Raw genomic sequence first — 17,549 nt, 5'->3', positions numbered from 1 at the left:
ATTCCAGCAGTTGCTTGAATGACTTGAAAGTCGTGGATACTCGCAGATCGCAAAAGAGTGTTGGTGGTTCATTTGTTTTCGCTTTCCTCAGCTGAGTGATTTTTAGCCAAATTTAGGCATGGGGAATGACCATCAAATTTGGTAAAATATAAAAATAACATAGCAAATACAAAAGAAGGTACGGATGGCTAAACGTGACGAAGATTGAAATGGATTGCGATATGGGTTTTTGAAATATTGTTGGGCTCAACAGTTTCTGACAGTTTTCAAAGCTAATCTTGTCTGCTTGTAACGTTGACTTATTGCGCCCGGGAGACACATTTTGGTTGCAATGAAGCTATGGTTTTGTCATTTAGATCCATAGAAATAATTTCTTTGCAAACATTAAGTTTCACAGCGTGTATTTGGCAAAACTTAATAAAAGGAAATATATTTCCCAGCAAGCCTCTTTCTCAGTCTTCTGCCGCCATGTTGATTTTGTGATCACGTTTCCTGATTTTTTTTTTTAAGTCAGTTCTTTTTTGATCCGACCGACCAACCCAAAATTAGGAAACACATTCGACGGAGAAAAAGATTGGGACGGCCTACTTTTTATCCGTTTACCGTCGCACAACCAACCCATATTTTTTTCTCATGGATGCTGGAAGATCGCAATGAAGCGTTGATGGTTCATCTTTTTTTCGCTTTTCTCAGCTGAGTTTAACCACGACATTGATCTTTTCTTCCTCCATTGCCGCCATGTTGACTGCAATGATTGTTATGTTTGGAAAGACAAAAGTAAAGCTTTACAAAGTACCATGTCTCGTTGTTTTCAGACTCCACGGCAATGATGCTTAGGTACCAGGCCTACTAGTTCCCTGTTTTTTTTTTTTTAATCCGACCGACCGAGCCAAAATTAGGACAAAAAACAGTACTGCAAGGCTGATCATACTAAGAGGAAAAAAGTTGACTTTGCGAGACACCAACGTGACTAGAACTGAAAGAGCAGGATTGTAACCGAGGACAGCTACTGCTCGCCCTTATTGGGAGGCTCGTCAGCACGGTGTTTACCACCGCCAGAACAACTTATTTATGTCATACTTTAATGGCTATCCGATAAGCAAAAAGGAGAAATCTAAACCGGACACGTGAAAAATAGGAATTAGTGTCTAATAGAATAGTTAGTAAAGTCGAACCTCTCCTTACGGAAACCTCTCCAATACGGACACCTCCCTATTACGGACAATCTCCGATGTCCCGACGAAATTCTTTCATATTTTCGTTAGAAAAAACCCTCAATAATACGGACCCTCTTTAATACGGACAACGGACACTAAATCCCGGCCTCAGGGAGCAAATTCATTTAAACTTAACCTCTTTATTACGGACACTCCGGTGATTAGGTGAAGATAATTTGTGTATGTAAAACAATTTCCTGTTTGTGGATTAAAAAAAAAAAACAACTGTAAACAAGGCTTAATTCACCTTTGACGTTTTCAGAATTGTGCTTCAGTAATATTATTTTTTACAAGCAGCATTGCGTTGTGAATTCCGTTTGAAAACAGTGACTCGTATACATTACATGAACATGTAGCTGAGATACACAATGAAGTACTCAATTGATAGACAGTGTGAATCAATGCTGCATATTAATCACTTAGATCGAGTATGGGGCCTCTTTTAAGTTACTGAACACTTCAAGCTGTCACTGGAGTCATAAAGTGACGTCATAGTGATGACCTCTTTAATACGGACGCTTTACTTTGTCCCTTGGTGTCCGTATTAGAGAGGTTCAACTGTATTTCATGGTTGACGTTAAATCTCTAAACTACAAAATCAAGTCAATCGAGGGAAATTTCACGGTACACCGCTCAAAAACATTGCATAACTACCAGTCAGTCTAACAATTTGGATATCTTTGTCTTCAGATATACTTTTAAAGTTACATATAATCGTGATCACTACCGGCATACCACAATCACGAAGCAGAACTCAGGGAGCGTCGAAGAAATTATTGACATCTTGGTAGAGCGAAATTTGTGTTGTTTTTAGCGAAGATTAGCGAGAAAGCCCTTCCAGCGAGGAATATTTCAAACTGGATGACAATCACCTGGAGTCCATACTGTTGCTAAAAAGTTTATAAGTGTTTTCAAGGTTTATCGGTCTTCCGGTTTGGTAGTAATTTAAGATTTGTTAGTTCACGATCAGACATCATACCTCAGTAAATTTGTTGAGAGAAGAAGTGCGTTTCCGTCTTGTTGTTGATGGTAGCAGCAAAGAGTTCTGTGAAACCTTTCAAGTTGACACAAAAACTAGGACTATTTCCTGAAAGATGCAGAAGTTCTTGGCACTTCCAATCGCAAGACCCATGGAGCTATTATTTTGACTATCGTTGACGATGAAGCAACTGCAGTTGGAGTTTTGAACTTTACAGATGGAGGAATTTTCTGATGTGCCTGCCTCTTGCAAGCAACTGCCCGCATCAAGTAAGTAAGGGGGATGGTGACACCCGGGCATATATAGGCTGGGGATTGATAGCGATTACTCGCCCGTAGCGCATCATTTTATAGGCCATATTCTCCATGTTTGTTTTCGCTTTATAATGCAAGTTAGGCACGTGGTTACAAATTTTAGCTGGTTTCTTATTATGTCTGAGAATTTTTTTATGTACCATGCTTTAGTTTCAGTATTGTTGTAAAAAATATTCTGCGTTTTACGCAATTTCGACGCTTTCTTAAAAATAAAACGGCTTTTCCGTAGCTAACAAGTCAAGTTATCGGGCAACTTTTTCAAAATAAACCTCAGTAATGAAATCATATTATTCTATAACCTTGATCTCAAATGTCATTTTGGCGCAGATAGTTTACTATTTCGACCAGCCGATTTTCCGAGGCATCATTTCAATGTTTGCCATCTGGCAGAAAACGTGGCTAATTTGCATTGTAATATAAAAACAATCAGGGCGGCTATCGTGAATATGGTCTATTGGACTTGAAAAACTCAGCTAAGGGAGGGTTCCTAATTTATGTAGAGGGGGGTTATGGCGATTCTTAGGGGGAGGGATGATTTTTTTCCTGTTAGGTTTTAGGGGGTTATTGAAACTTTCTCCCGATGTGAAAGGAGGTACAGTCAACTCTCGCCTTGCGGACACCCCGCTATTACGGATATCTACTCGTTATTACGGACAAAATCCAGATCCCCGGTGAAAGTTATAGAGGTTTGACTGGAAATGACTTCCGCTATTACGGACTCTCGCTATTACGGAATTACGGACACTTTCGTGGTACCAAAAGAACAATTTTATTGTTTTGATTCTCGATAAAGCGGACACCATGAACTTCTCACATAACATTATTACGGAAAATTGCAGTCTGTTACATACTATTTGTCAAAACACATGTCAGAAGTACAATCTGAAACATTTTTGCGATTTATTCGAAATCAAACATACAAAATGTTTTAATTCTTGAAAATTTTATTTGCAGTACATCATAGTTTAAGATGCTGGTATTAGTTTTTAAGCGGCAAATCTGATTCACGCAAAACTCAGGTTTTCTGATTTGGCGGTTTTCTGTTTATCGTTGCCATGGAAATATCGATTACCTTAAAATATATATCAAAGTAATCTTCAATCTAAAACCAATATATGGTTTAACTTTCATATCGATCCGAGTCAGGGAAGAACGTTTAAAGGTCAATTGCAAATTGTAGGTATGGCCCAGAAAAAACGGTATCGAGCCACCTTAACTGCGGAATTCCCTTGTTGCGTGACAACGCTCTATCTTAATAAAATTCACAAGTACAAGTCGAATAGGTAAATTAGCGGTAATAATACAGTGTACATCAACGAGTGCAATAAAGTTTTGTCACGACGCCACGGGAAACAACCGAATTGTGGTTGAACGCTTCGGTTATGTTTACAGATTTGAACAACTTTCCAAATCGGAATAAAGGTTAGAGTTTTCATTGACTTTCAATTGACCATTTTTCTGTTTATTTAATTAATCGGATTATAACAGTGCTTCGTGTTAACGAAAACTTAATAGTTAAATCAAAACAACTTAGCTCATCTTTACGGCGGCATTGCTCACCCTGAAGTGTGCTGAAGTCTTGTGTTATTATATAAAACAAATAGATTCCATTTTGCTGTGGGTCTGTTCAGTTATAGATCACAGAAGACGTCAAAATGTGGTATGAACATCAGTGACCCACTCGGCTAGCGCCTCGTGGGCCACTTCTCTGTTCATACCACATTTTGACGTCATCTCAGCTATAACTGAACAGACGCACGGCAAAATGGAATCTATTTGTTAATTATATTTTTTGCACATTTCAAAATGACTATGTCAAATAAATTTGACATAGATTTTCCCCAGTCAGTGAATCTATCTCAGAGCAAAAGGCTAAACTTGGAACCCCATCGCATACCTAAAAGGTTAAAAATGGGACCTCATCCAGAGGCATATAAGGTGGTCAAAATAATTAGTACATTTTACTGGGGTAGCTGTGCCTTAAAGTATTGCGAGCCACCTTGACTGCAATATCATTTCTCTTTGTAGTAAAACAGGGCACACCTATGGACGAGGAACTAGAGGAATTGGGTCAGAGAATTGCAGGAGACTGGGAAAAACTTGGGCGTCGGCTAGACATCAATGATGCAAAGCTTCAAGAAATACATGAAGCTCATAACCAACTGTCTGAAAAGGGATATCAAATGTTAAAACATTGGAAACAAAGAAAAGGTTCTGCTGCGATATACCAGGTCTTGCATGATGCATTGCAAAACAACCTTGTACAGCGCCAAGACTTGGCAGAGCAGTTTTGTTACATTCATGGTAATTATTTTCACCCGGGGAGGGGACTTCCATATGAAAGGGACAGGTGGACTCAGCGTCTCACTCAGAGGTTTAAATAGACCTTATCACGGTTTTCGACGCCATATTGACGAGTAGTCAAAGCGGGTTGCCGTCGGATTCCCATACAAACACTGTAATTTCTACCCGCTTTGCCTACTCGTCAAGATGGCGTCGAAAATCGTGATAAGGTCTATTAAGGGTCTCACTTAGGGTATTCAGGACAAAACGTCACTGTTGTTTAGCCATCAAGGTCTCGTTTAGCATTGCTCATGGAGAAATAAAAATACTATTATACTGTATTGGCCATCTAGACCAATCAGGCATAAAAATTGGTATCAAACAATTGCAAGCTTGAGCCATGCCGAGATGGGTCTTCTTAAGGGGTAATTAATTCAAATTTTCCAATGACCAGACATCCCTGTCATATGGGAGTCCCCCGGGTATTTTATTATTAATGATTGATGCACTAAACTCCACATCGTGCCATCTGTGTTCAAGCACTGGCAAAATCCAAGTGTGTTGTACATGTTCTTGGGCAAGACACGTTACTCTCACAGTGCCTCGATCTTTTCTCCCTCAAGTATGTAAAGGTAAGAGGCGAACCAACACGCCCGCTCCCCATGTCCCTACTATTTTAAGTCCCATTATATATTTCACCAGATGCCTAGCAAATCAATGAGTATATACAATCAATGGATGAAATCGCTCATAAATCAAGGATTAATCGCAACATTTTAGTCATTGATTTTCCATCGATGTCACTGACTGATATGATTAATCATTAATCAACTTAATTTTCTCAGTATTAGGTTAGGAAAGCCAAAAGCTAGTTACCTTCAAACATCAGAACTAATAACTACCATTTCATTTTACCCTAACCTTAGAGTTAAACCCTCTTTTGAACAACCAGACTCAGAACCCTGGCTAATAGCAAACAAAATATATTAATTTTTACCAACAAAATGAATGACTCGCGTGAAGAATTTTTATAACTTTGGTTTTGTTTTTGGTCATCCGTATGGTGACATCTTCTGACTATCACAGAATAAGAGAAGAATAACAAGTATTTCTGTTTTAATCTTGTATACTTAAATCCATTGTCCCTGGCCTGGCTCCCTCTAATGCATTTCTTTTTAGTCATAGTTGCATATCTTTATAGGAACCGATCCAGTACCAGAGGAAAAAGAGACAGGAAAAATCCCTGTTGCTACTGCAGCTACATGTGGGATTGGAGCTTTAAGGATCGATCAAGAAGATTCAAGTCGAGTAAGAAGTCGTCTGAAGCGGAAAAGGTTGAAACCAAATCCTAAACGAGGTATGTATTGCTGAGGATTTTTAGTTTGCGGTTTTGGCTAAATTATATTTGATGATGTTGTTACTTAACAGTTGTTCCATGTTTTTTTTATTATTAAGCTGTCTTTGTATGTTTAAAAACTGAGTAACAACAATAGAAAAGTCAGTGACAAACATTAATTTTCTTGGAAATAATTATGTCTTTGTATGTAGTTGATTCTATGTTTATATTTTTGAAGCCATATTTTTGCCATGCCAATAGGCGTATGGGCACTTTTGGATTATTTTGAGAGGGGGGGGGGGAGACAATTATTTCCAGAAAAACAAAAAAAGTGTCATGCGTTGTGTCATGCGTTGAAAGCCAAAGAGGCACATAAAATGGACAACAAAACGTGCAGCTTGCATGTAATTGATTCTTTTTATGTTGTAAAAATGTTTATATTTTTTGAAGCCATATTTTTGCCATGCCCAATTAGGCGTACGGGCACCTTTGAATTTAGGGTGGGGGGAGACAATTATTGCCCGAAAAACAAAAAAAGTGTCCTGCGTTGAAAGCCGAATAAAGAGGCACATGAAATGGACAACAAAATGTGCATTTAAATAGTTCAGTGTAGAAACCTTGCCTGCTTGCTTAAAGAAAACGTCTTTTCTTTAATTAATTTCGTAGCGTTGCCCGAAGATTTCAATGCATTATATCCTTTTTCTTTGGAAATACTTTATTTATTCATTCTAGTTCAACAAAAAGTATTTTGGGGGAGCCACTTTGTTTTTCCCCCACTGGAAAGTTATACCAAAGCATGTGAAACACCCAGGGATAAGTGGGATAAATCATTTCACTGAAAGTTTTGAGCGAGAGCTCAAAAACTTAACATTTGAGTAAAAGCATTTAATAGCTTCATCACATTTCTAACAGCTAAGTTTAGGTCTCACAATGGATCTGCTCGAGCTATGCATGAGCCTAACTTCTGGTCGCCCTCGTCAATTTTCCACTCACTTCGAAATTACTGCAACTGAATCAAACTGAGGTGTCACGCAGGATTTGCGCGAAAAATCGATCCAATACTTTTCTTTTGATGTAATTCGCTTTGGATGTAATGTTGAGTTTGTTGGCCTACATGTATTTTTTATTTTTCTCTAGGCTTGTTGCCCGAATTCCAAGCATTCTGACCGAAAAGGAGTTGAAACGTTCGACTATGAAGAGCGGGGCTGCAGCCACCCTCGTCCGTCCCCCACCCCCGCCTCGTACGCCTATGGTCATGCCCCTCCTCGCCAACCCCTTTCCACCACCCCATAAATAATAAACGGTTCCCTAGCCTGCAAGGAAAAAACAAGCTGATAATTTTTTTGCTGTTACTTTAGGGAATTTGTCTTTAAAGATTAGATGTGCTAATGCTATTAGCAGAAACTCGCATATGCAAGATCCTCAACAAGCAAGAAAAACGGTGGACAGTTATATGGGAGAAAAAGTTGATGAGGGAAAGAGAACGTTCGATCTCTATTCACACAAAGGACTAAAAGACTTTTACGCGTACTTACGAGGACATCTTGACATCTTGATAGAAAGCTCTGAAAACAGTAGCATAAAAATAACTGTGAAATGCCGTACTCTGGAGATTCTTGAGCGGCTGATGGTTGATTATCGCTCTGGTCACCTAAATGCAAAGGCCGAGGAGTATCTTATTACAGAGAAGGTTAAGGACGAGCTTGATATGGAGACTATAACCTTAACAACAACTATCTTGGAAGAGGACTACTTGGCATGCAAATTGTCTTTAATGGAGATTTCAGGTACCGGTATGTTTTTGATTTAACATACTCCCCGGCGTTCCTCTGAGTCCTTATGTTTATGCGGTAGGCTTTCAATATGCTGTACTTTTGTTCTCCTGAAATTTAATGCCGCTTTCCTTCTGCAGAAAGTGCGGACAGAGAAATGAGTGGATTATCTCTATGTCAGCATTGCTTATAATTCTTCTCATATTAAATTTAAGAATATTTGAAAAGTTGAATAAAAAAGCCACGAGTGCAGTAAGAACATGACCTACAAACAAGAAACAACTGCAAGTTGTAAAGTGTTGTTGCCAATATTACCTCGCGTATTGCAAGTTGCGGCAATATGTTGCACAAAGTTGAACTCATTTCTACTTCGTGCAACATGTTGCCACAACTTGCAATACGGTTGGTAATACGCACAACAACTCTTTACAACTTGCAATGCAACAATGTTGAGAGACAAGTTGAAACAAAAAGAACGGCCGTTTATTACTGGGCCTTTAGGCTCATCTGTGGCACATTTCATTCGCCATTGCCTTGTTTCCAGATGCCAGTCTCTAATTGCGAGGAAAAATGGGCGCCGAAGGGAGAAAGGGAAGGCGAAAGGAAGTCTCTTCTTTCCTTTCTCCTTTCCATGGTCCCTCGCACTTCGCGCTCATCACTAGTCGTTCGCGCTTCCCGGTCGATGTCCTTTGTCCCCAGAAAAATGCGAAGCGCCTGAGGAGGAGACTGTCATCAGCTCCAAATTAAACCAATCGTTTTCATTTTTCAGTTGAGGCAAGTGCTGATGATGGACAGATGGAATCGAGAGAATGCAAGCTAGAGGAACTCCAAGAGCCAACAGGTAAGCCGAGGGCATTTGTCCAAACTGGTAGCAAGGTAGAACGTTTTTGTAAAATAAACGTTTTAAGTGGCTGCTATGTCAACATAATATCTGCGCCTAAGAACCTGATCTCTTAGACTAAAGCAATGAAACTGGTCACTTATAACGTTACTATAAAAGACACGATTTTAAGATATAATTTGCTAGTCACCGGTAGTTAAAAAAAACTATGGCATAAGTTTTACTGACATATCAGTCAGAGTATTCTATGGTCTTTCAAAATCTTAGTAAAAATTACAAACGCGAAGGTACATCCGCAGCAAAAGAAAATCCTTTCGATGATTTTACACTCTCATATGAAACAACTTCTAATTTTCTTCAATTAAAGGTATTTTAGGTTATTCTGCATAGCCTCGGGGGGTTGTTTTTAGTACTTTTCTCAAAAAATACTTCTTGGCCTTCGCGATTGGCTATGTAGCGAGTCAGTGAGGAAGCGATATAATTATGTCTGTCACACGAATCAGGTCAATTGGGCCTACTGTTATTCCACCTAGCTCCAAATTAAGCCAATCATTTTATTTTTTTCAGATGAGGCAAGTGCTGGTGATGGACAGGTTGAGCGACGAGGAGACCTGGAATCGAGGGAACTCGAGTTAGAGGAACTCGAAGAGCCAACAGGTATGAAACACTTGTACAAACTGGTAGCAAGGAAAATAATTTTGTAAAATAAACACTTCAAGTGGCTGCTATGTCAGCATAATGTCTGTGCCTTAGGACCTGATCTCTTAGACTAAAGCAATGTCATCCAATTATTTATAACTGTAAATAGTGACAAGTTTATAGGTATTTATAGATTGTGCTAGTAAATTGAGTCAAAGTTCCACTGAAAATTGATCGAAAGTTGCTCAAACGTTGGCACAAATCGAAACATTGCTCCAGAGTTATAAAAGTTGTCTTCCGGGGTAAACCATCTTGTTCCGGATAACATCTTAAAACAACTACCGTTTGATTTCTTTTCAGTGCTGCCATGAGTGAAATAACAATGCCGGCAGAGGAATGAGTGGAATAACTAAATATTTAAATGTTCATATAAAACTGAGGAAAATTTTATGTCCGCTTCTCGTAAACATCGGTGCATGTCAGGATACGTTACGAATTTTGAAGTCTACACTAGCCTTTAGTCTAATTTATTTGTAGTTGTTATTTTGGTTGTATACTTTTGTCTTGATAACACAAGCCAAATAATCAGCGCAGCATTCATTACCAGTTTGGTACGGCAGTCTTCAAGTTATCAATTGCTTAAAACTGGGCCACATTTGAAAAGTTGAAATCAAAAGCCATGAGTGCAGTTACAAACAACAAACTGTGAGCCGGGAATAGCAACCTGTGTTTAGGCTCATCTGTGGCACATTTTATTCGCCACCGCCTCGTTCCCAGATGGTGCTTTGTCATGTAGTCTGTTCTCATCTTTCTTTCTTCCCAAGAAATCAGCGCCCAAGACGGAAAATTCAAGGCAAAGCCACTCATTCCAAACACATAACGTGGATATTTCGAAAATTCTTATCGTTCAAGCACGATTCTTTCGTAAACCCAATACACAGCAACAGTCATGGGAGCACTGCATGGGCTCAAAAACCATGGAGCCTCTCGAAGAACGAAACCATCAACAGCTTCGAGACTTGTAAACAAAATCACTCGACGCTAACTTCGCTCCATTTCTCGCCAATGGCGCCACCTGGGCAAAAAAAAAAAAAAAAAAAAAAAAAAAAGAAGCCCCTGCACAGTTTCACTGACAACAAAGAAACCATACGGCTATCCAGACGCCGAACAGCTCGACAGAAAGTCAATTTTTTGGAACTTATGCTTGGCCAAGTAGCCAACCATTGCCCTGTTATATCAAGGAATACTTTAGTGAAGAACGGGACCTCCATCCCCCCCCCCCCTCCCCTTCCCCCCAGACAGCCCTGTCCACCGCTCACACTATCTCACTCCCTAGACCGAGCGATCAACTATGTATTGTAACTGTAAGAGATGGAGATGATGGAGCTGTCTGGAAACCCGGAATAGGCCCCACCCTGCATGTCACCCGCGATGGCAAGTTACGCCTAGCAGGATTTTTTAGTGTTATTAACTACGCGGCTCACACACAGCATGGCTGCCATGCGAGGTGGAAGCTTTAGCTATTGCCGTTGCCAAGCACTTAAGTCCATACCTAATACAGTCTCATCATAAGGCCTGCGTACTGAGTGAAAGCAAACCATGCTTACAGGCTTATGAAGAACTTTGCCGAAGAGGGTTCTCAGCGAGCCTCCGTGTGTCTACCTTCCTGTCTACTGTGAGCCGATATCAGGCCTCTGTAAGACACATATCTGGCTCTGCAATACTGCCTTTAGACTTCTCCAGCCGTCATGCTGCGCCATGTGACGATGAAGCCTGCCAGGTCTGCGCCTTTAGGAAGGCTCACACAGGAATCAGTTATCAGACGCACATCAACTCAAGATATCCCCCCCTCACCAACAGCAAAGCCGAATGTGCCGATTTACGACGCACCCATGCACACCTCCAACAAGAAAACACGTCCTTGAAAAAAAGCTCATGAACACGAGGGACGTTAAGAAGTACCTTAATGTAGCAACCATGGCGAAAGACGGCTTGCTTGTTGTCAAGCGCAACGAACCTCTTGCTCCCACCCGCGAATGCATCGTCCTCCGATAAGTACTAGAGGGACTCTTAACTACATCCAACTCGGTCACCCATCCAGTCATCAAATGAAGGCTGCTACCAAGCGCTATCTGTATACGCTGGGCATGGACAAGGGCGTTGACCGTGCGTCTCAAGCTTTTCACAATGTGCAGTCTTACGTCAAACCCCGAAAATGCGCGAGGAACAAACTTCTTCCCCTCCACCCGACACTATTGGCGTATCGTTTGCCGCAGATTTTATCAAGTGCTCGAGACAGCTCGTACTAATGTAACATGAATGCATGACTTCTTTCACAGCCAAGACTCTGCTGGAAGATGAGCGACACAACACTCCTTTGATGCCCTTATCCACCTTTGTGTCTAAATGCGTCTCCTAGACGGACCATCAGCCGTCACACGCACTGGTTCCGCCTCTGGATTCAAAGCACTAACAGAAGATCAACTACTGAAGCATGACAGAATCACCGTTGAGATAGGTAATGCCAAGAATCACAACAAAAATCCTGTAGCCGAGAGGGTGGTTCAAGAGGTTGAAAATAAGTTACTCCGACATGATCCACTAGGCGGTCCTGTGTCTCTTTTTACCCTCTCAGTAGCAACAGCCAACCTAAACGCGCGCATCCGCTCACATAGCCTTTCTGCCAAAGAGATGTGGACACAGTGAGATCAATTTTCTAACCAGCAGATACCATTGCACGACCAAAACCTCATTGTTCAGCAGCCCGAACAACGTATGGCCAGCCACCCTCACAGCGAGAAGGCAAAGGCCCCCATCCCGCCGCCCACCTAACGCATCACTGTCTGTGATTTACTCTACCTGTACTCCGATCGCAACAAGACTAGAGCACGCGATCGCTATTTGGTCGTAGAAGTAACCGGCTCTTTCTGCAACATCAGAAAGTTTGTCGGCTCTCAGCTTCGAAGCACATTTTATCGTGTGAAGACATTTTAATACTACCGGGTTCCATCTGAAGCAGTGGACAACCGACCATCAGCAATCAACGATGATGCAGACTCGTCATCCGATGAAGCCCCACCAGCACAACCAGTACCTTCCCCTCCATCTCCACCTGTCATACCGAGTGCAATCTCGACACCCGCTGCTCAAAACGTTGCTTATCACAACCTTCCTGCTTGCAGACATAAGCCCCGTGAAGGCACTTACCCTGATCCAGCAATAGACTTGCCTGCCAGCGGCAATGACTCTGATACCGGTCCCTCACCTCGCAGATCCACACGTGTGCGACGTCGCCCAGCACGTTATAATGACTTTGTTCTGGACTCTTACGGATTAACCAGTGGTTAATAGGACAGTCATAGTTTTCGTTACCAGTTTTATATCCATTTCTGTTTGTAATTTGCATGTAGCTCGACATTTTTGTAAGCTCGAGAGTAGAAGAAAAGGAAGTCACGCCAGTACCGGTCAGCAGTACGCTAGTTATAGGCATGCGTAGTAGCCTCCTTCTTCCTGTTATCTTCGTGCTCTCATGTTCTCGCACTTCCCGTTCTTTGTCCGTCGTCCTTGGCAAAATGTGATTGTCGAAGTGCCTGAGGAGAAAGCTCTCATTCGCTTGTGTATGATAAGCCACGTAGCTTCAAATTAAGTCAATCATTTTTTTTTTTTTTTAATTTTTTTAGTCGATGCAAGTGCTGATGTTGGACAAGTCGAGTTACGAGGAGACTTGGAATTGAGAGGTTAGAGACACTTGATCAAATTGGTGGCAAGGAAAAGAATTTTGTAAAATAAACATTTCAAGTTGTTGCTATGTCAGCATAATATCTGTGCCTAAGGACCTGATCTCTTAGACTCAAGTAATGAAGGATAAGACTGAGAGTTTGAGACTGTTATTACGTTACTATTATTTCCACCAAGCTCCAAATTACACCAATCATTTTCTTCTTTCAGATAAGGCAGGTACTGATGATAGACGGGTTGAGCGACGAGGAGACTTGGAAACAAAAGAAGACGAGTTTGAGGAACTCGAAGAGCCAACAGGTATGAAACACTTGTCCGAACTGGTAGCAAGGTGGAGAGTTTTGTATAATAAACACTTTTTAAGTTTTTGCTATGTCAGCATAATATCTGTGTCTTAGGACCTGATCTCTTAGACTAAAGTAATGAATTATTCGATCATTTATAATGTTACTGTAAAAGACAAGTTTTTTTATAATTCTCTTGTAAGTTAAAAAAAATATGACATAAGTTTTACATATCAGTCAGAGTATTCTATGGTCTTTAAAAATCTTAGTTAAAATTTCAAACACCAAGGTACATCCTAAGCATAAGAAAATCCTCTAGATCATGTTTACACCCCCCCCCCCCCCCCCCATATTTTAATATTCTTCAATAAAAAGTTATTTTCAGTCCGAACTGAACAGTCTCGGGATTTTGTTTTCATTTTTTTTTAAAAACGAGTAAGCGATTGTTTGCAAACACGATATGTAGTTGCATAAACTAAAAGAAAAGTTTGCGGAGAAAATTTTTCATATCCATCTCCCCCCCCCCCCCCCACCAGGTGTTTCGGGTTTCGGTCGGATAATAATTCTCAAAAATTCTTTTACAAACCATTGAAAAGTGTTAGATGGTTTTTCCATCCGATTCTTTTACTTTTGTGAGCATGTATAAATGAATATGCGGCCCAATAGACCGATTGCATAATGGCGCCCAATTATTCGAAAAGATACGTTGGAAAACCTTAGCCTCGCATTGATACATTGATGAGAGAAATCCTTTGTTTTGAAACATAAACCCGAGGCTAACATTTTCTTATGTATTGTTATTGGGCGCCATTTATGCAATCGGGCTATACTTAGAAAATATTTGACCTTCAATGGAGCAATCGGATTAGTTGATTTTAGTCATTGGCCCTCTGACTACCTTACTCGAGTAATGAAGCTAAATAAAAGTCATCTGATGTACGTAAAGAATACCTAAAATGTTAAGAAAAAATTGATGCTATTGTTTGTGAATTAAAAGCTTTTACTGAGGAGGAACTACTGAAACTTGGAGCCAGGCATGTTGATGTTGAGTGTACTGACACCGGTTTGGGTGATGTAAAGCACGACAGAGGAGAACTGCAGCAGGCCAAGGAGCTTTATGAACGAGCTCTAGACGTTGGGCTGAAAAAGCTTGGACCCGACCATGTTGATGTCGCAAGCACGTACTTGACCTTAGGTAATTTACACTATGACCTGGATGACCTGCAGCAAGCCAAGGAGAACTTTGAACGTGCTCTGGACATTCAGTTGAAAAAGCTTGGACCCGACCATGTTGATGTCGCCACTTCGTATAATAACTTAGCTAATGTGCAGCGTGACTTGGGTGAACTGCAGCAGGCCAAGGAGAATTACGAACGTGCTTTAGACATAAGACTGAGAAAGCTTGGACCCGACCATGTTGATGTTGCACTTTCGTACAATAACTTAGCTATTGTGCAGCATGACTTGGGTGACCTGCAGCGGGCCAAGGAGAATTACGAACGTGCTTTAGACATATGGCTGAAAAAGCTTGGACCCGACCATGTTGATGTCGCCACTTCGTATAATAACTTAGCTTCTGTGCAGCGTGGCTTGGGTGACCTGCAGCAGGCGAAGAAGCTTCACGAACGTGCTTTAGACATAAGACTGAGAAAGCTTGGACCCGAACATGTTGATGTCGCCACTTCGTACAATAACTTAGCTATTGTGCAGCATGACTTGGGTGACCTGCAGCGGGCCAAGGAGAATAACGAACGTGCTTTAGACATAAGTCTGAAAAAGCTTGGACCCGAAAGTGCCCAAAAAAACCAGCGACGGGACCGCAGCAGGCCAAGAAGCTTCACGAACGTGCTTTAGACATAAGACTGAGAAAGCTTGGACCCGAACATGTTGATGTCGCCACTTCGTATAATAACTTAGCTACTGTGCAGCATGACTTGGGTGACCTGCAGCAGGCGAAGAAGCTTCACGAACGTGCTTTAGACATAAGACTGAGAAAGCTTGGACCCGAACATGTTGATGTCGCCACTTCGTATAATAACTTAGCTACTGTGCAGCATGACTTGGGTGACCTGCAGCAGGCGAAGAAGCTTCACGAACGTGCTTTAGACATAAGACTGAGAAAGCTTGGACCCGACCATGTTGATGTCGCCACTTCGTATAATAACTTAGCTACTGTGCAGCGTGACTTGGGGGAACTGCAGCAGGCCAAGGATCTTCACGAACGTGCTTTAGACATATGCCTGAAAAAGCTTGGACCCGAACATGTTGATGTCGCCACTACGTATGATAACTTAGGGGTTTTGCTGTGTGACTTGGGTGACCTGCAGCAGGCCAAGGAGAATTTCGATAGTGCTCTTGACATAAGACTGAGAAAGCTTGGACCCTACCATGTTGATGTTGCACGTACAAAAAAAAACTTAGCTGCTGTACAGCGTGACATGGGTAATCTGCAGCAGGGCAAGAAGCCTCAAACTTCTAGACGTTGGGCGGAAAAAGCTTGGACCTGAGGATGTTGACGATGCTCCTACTGACGATAACATAGCTGCCAATTTCGTGTGCTCTAGACATAAGACTGAGAAAGCTTGGACCCTACCATGTTGATGTTGCACGTACAAAAAAACTTAGCTGCTGTACAGCGTGACTTGGGTGACCTGCAGCAGGGCAAGAAGCCTCAACTTCTAGACATTGGGCAGAAGAAACTTGAACCTGAGCTTGAACCTGAGGATGTTGATGTTGATGTTGCGCAAACTGACATCGAGTTGGTTGTTGGTCATCGTGACTTGAGTAATGTTAAACAAGCGAAGAGAACTTCAGGAAAATGTTCAATACATTAGTCTGAACAAGCTTGTTGATATTCTACGTAATTGCACCAACTTGGGTGTTCGAATAAGGTAACTTGAACCAGACATTTGGAACGTGCTTTAGACTTCCTTCTGAAGAAACTTTCGGCTGATCTTCGTAAAAGAAACTAATCACTTTAAAAAACCTTGACAAAAATTGGAAGCCATCGCTGGTCTATCAAAGATCTACATTAGAATTAAGTAAAAAACCTAACTTAAACAATTCAGGCGGTATAAAAAACTTTGCAAGAACTTAACAAATCGTGTGGTACTAGGATTAACGCTGATTGCTTGCAGCTAACAGAGAACAAGCGTTTTCTCGCTAACCTTATTTTAAAACACTTTGAAGCTTTGCGTTGCGTATCGCCAGGAGGCTTAAGAACATTACAAATAACCTATTTAACCGATGACCTACAATGCAAATACCGTGAGAAATTTTTACCGGTCTCGGGTTTTATTAACACTCTTACCTGGATAGTAATGTAGAATACTTAACGACGTTTATAACATATTTTCTGCGATTCTCGCGGGAAACTTTTTTACTGAGAAAGTAGCATGTGCATGGCGCTACTATTTTTTGAGTCTAATGCTTGCGTGCGCTTTGCGCATGCGCATTAGACTCTTTGTTATATGAAAAAAAGCTGTTAGCAATCCCAAGGGAATGGTTCGGGATCGATAATCGTTCGCTGTAATGTAGAAAACAATGATCAGCTGCAAGAACGGACTCCGTACGGACACGCACGATTAGTTTCAATTAAAAACAGCCAATCAGCGACACGTGTTCCCACGCATAATTAAAAGTTCTTTCTCAAGTCACGATTATTCAACACTTGAACAGGACGAAATAATTTTCCAGTTAAGACATTTGTAAGCTTTTTGTGAAAATAAATCTTCGTTTTCAGTTCAGTTAAGCACTTGTGTTTTCGTCTTGCTTAAAAAGCAATACGTCTTTGAGAAAAAATATTTCGACGGCGACTCGCGTTTATTTACACAATGCGAAAAAATATTTATTTTGTTTTAAAAAATAGAAAACTTTACCTCGTATTTTGTATTTAAGTCATTCGAATTTTGACCAATTTTTTCTTTACAGTGCAAACAAAGACCTTCAAAAATAAAAGATGTACATGGATAAATGTAAATCAAGTTACGCGACTAAATCAAAATGCGTTTGTTTGGCCGCTTTGCAGTATTACACTGTCCCGGCCTTTGCCATACACTGAAATCGAATTTCATGCTTTTACGACTCTCAGAGATCTTAAGTTCTTCTTACAGCTAGAAAAATCATAAAATGGTTACATTGATATGG

At 40.9% G+C, this 17,549-nt stretch overlaps 2 protein-coding genes across 2 annotated transcripts in view; both read left to right on the top strand.

Annotated features, from left to right (window-relative positions):
• The first annotated feature begins 5,261 nt into the window (after positions 1 to 5,261).
• LOC144654314 (uncharacterized) overlaps positions 5,262 to 17,549 on the top strand; it is an 88,668-nt gene continuing 76,380 nt past the window's right edge. The window contains exons 1-5 of the mRNA XM_078514417.1: positions 5,262 to 6,150; positions 7,488 to 7,916; positions 8,671 to 8,742; positions 9,310 to 9,399; positions 13,062 to 13,118. Coding sequence (XP_078370543.1) covers positions 7,541 to 7,916; positions 8,671 to 8,742; positions 9,310 to 9,399; positions 13,062 to 13,118 — 595 coding nt within the window. The 5' untranslated portion in view covers positions 5,262 to 6,150; positions 7,488 to 7,540. The remainder of the gene's footprint in view (positions 6,151 to 7,487; positions 7,917 to 8,670; positions 8,743 to 9,309; positions 9,400 to 13,061; positions 13,119 to 17,549) is intronic.
• LOC144654147 (uncharacterized) lies at positions 13,239 to 17,120 on the top strand. Its single transcript, XM_078514240.1, has 3 exons — positions 13,239 to 13,419; positions 14,401 to 15,171; positions 15,213 to 17,120. The coding sequence occupies exons 1-3, from the start codon at positions 13,239 to 13,241 to the stop codon at positions 15,908 to 15,910; spliced, it is 1,650 nt and encodes a 549-aa protein (XP_078370366.1). The 3' UTR covers positions 15,911 to 17,120.

The sequence above is a fragment of the Oculina patagonica genome, chromosome 5 (assembly GCF_052425735.1).
Source record: "Oculina patagonica isolate OP01 chromosome 5, crgOcupat, whole genome shotgun sequence".
Classification (NCBI taxonomy): domain Eukaryota; kingdom Metazoa; phylum Cnidaria; class Anthozoa; order Scleractinia; family Oculinidae; genus Oculina; species Oculina patagonica.
This window is presented reverse-complemented; position numbering and strand designations above follow the sequence as displayed.

Excerpts from the sequence above, each read along its gene's own strand:
- LOC144654147 (XM_078514240.1), top strand. The coding sequence starts at position 13,239 with ATGAAGGATAAGACTGAGAGTTTGAGACTGTTATTACGTTACTATTAT. Across the intron at positions 13,420-14,400 it reads GGAACTCGAAGAGCCAACAG|CTTTTACTGAGGAGGAACTA; the intron begins GTATGAAACACT and ends GTGAATTAAAAG. Across the intron at positions 15,172-15,212 it reads CGAACGTGCTTTAGACATAA|CGACGGGACCGCAGCAGGCC; the intron begins GTCTGAAAAAGC and ends CAAAAAAACCAG.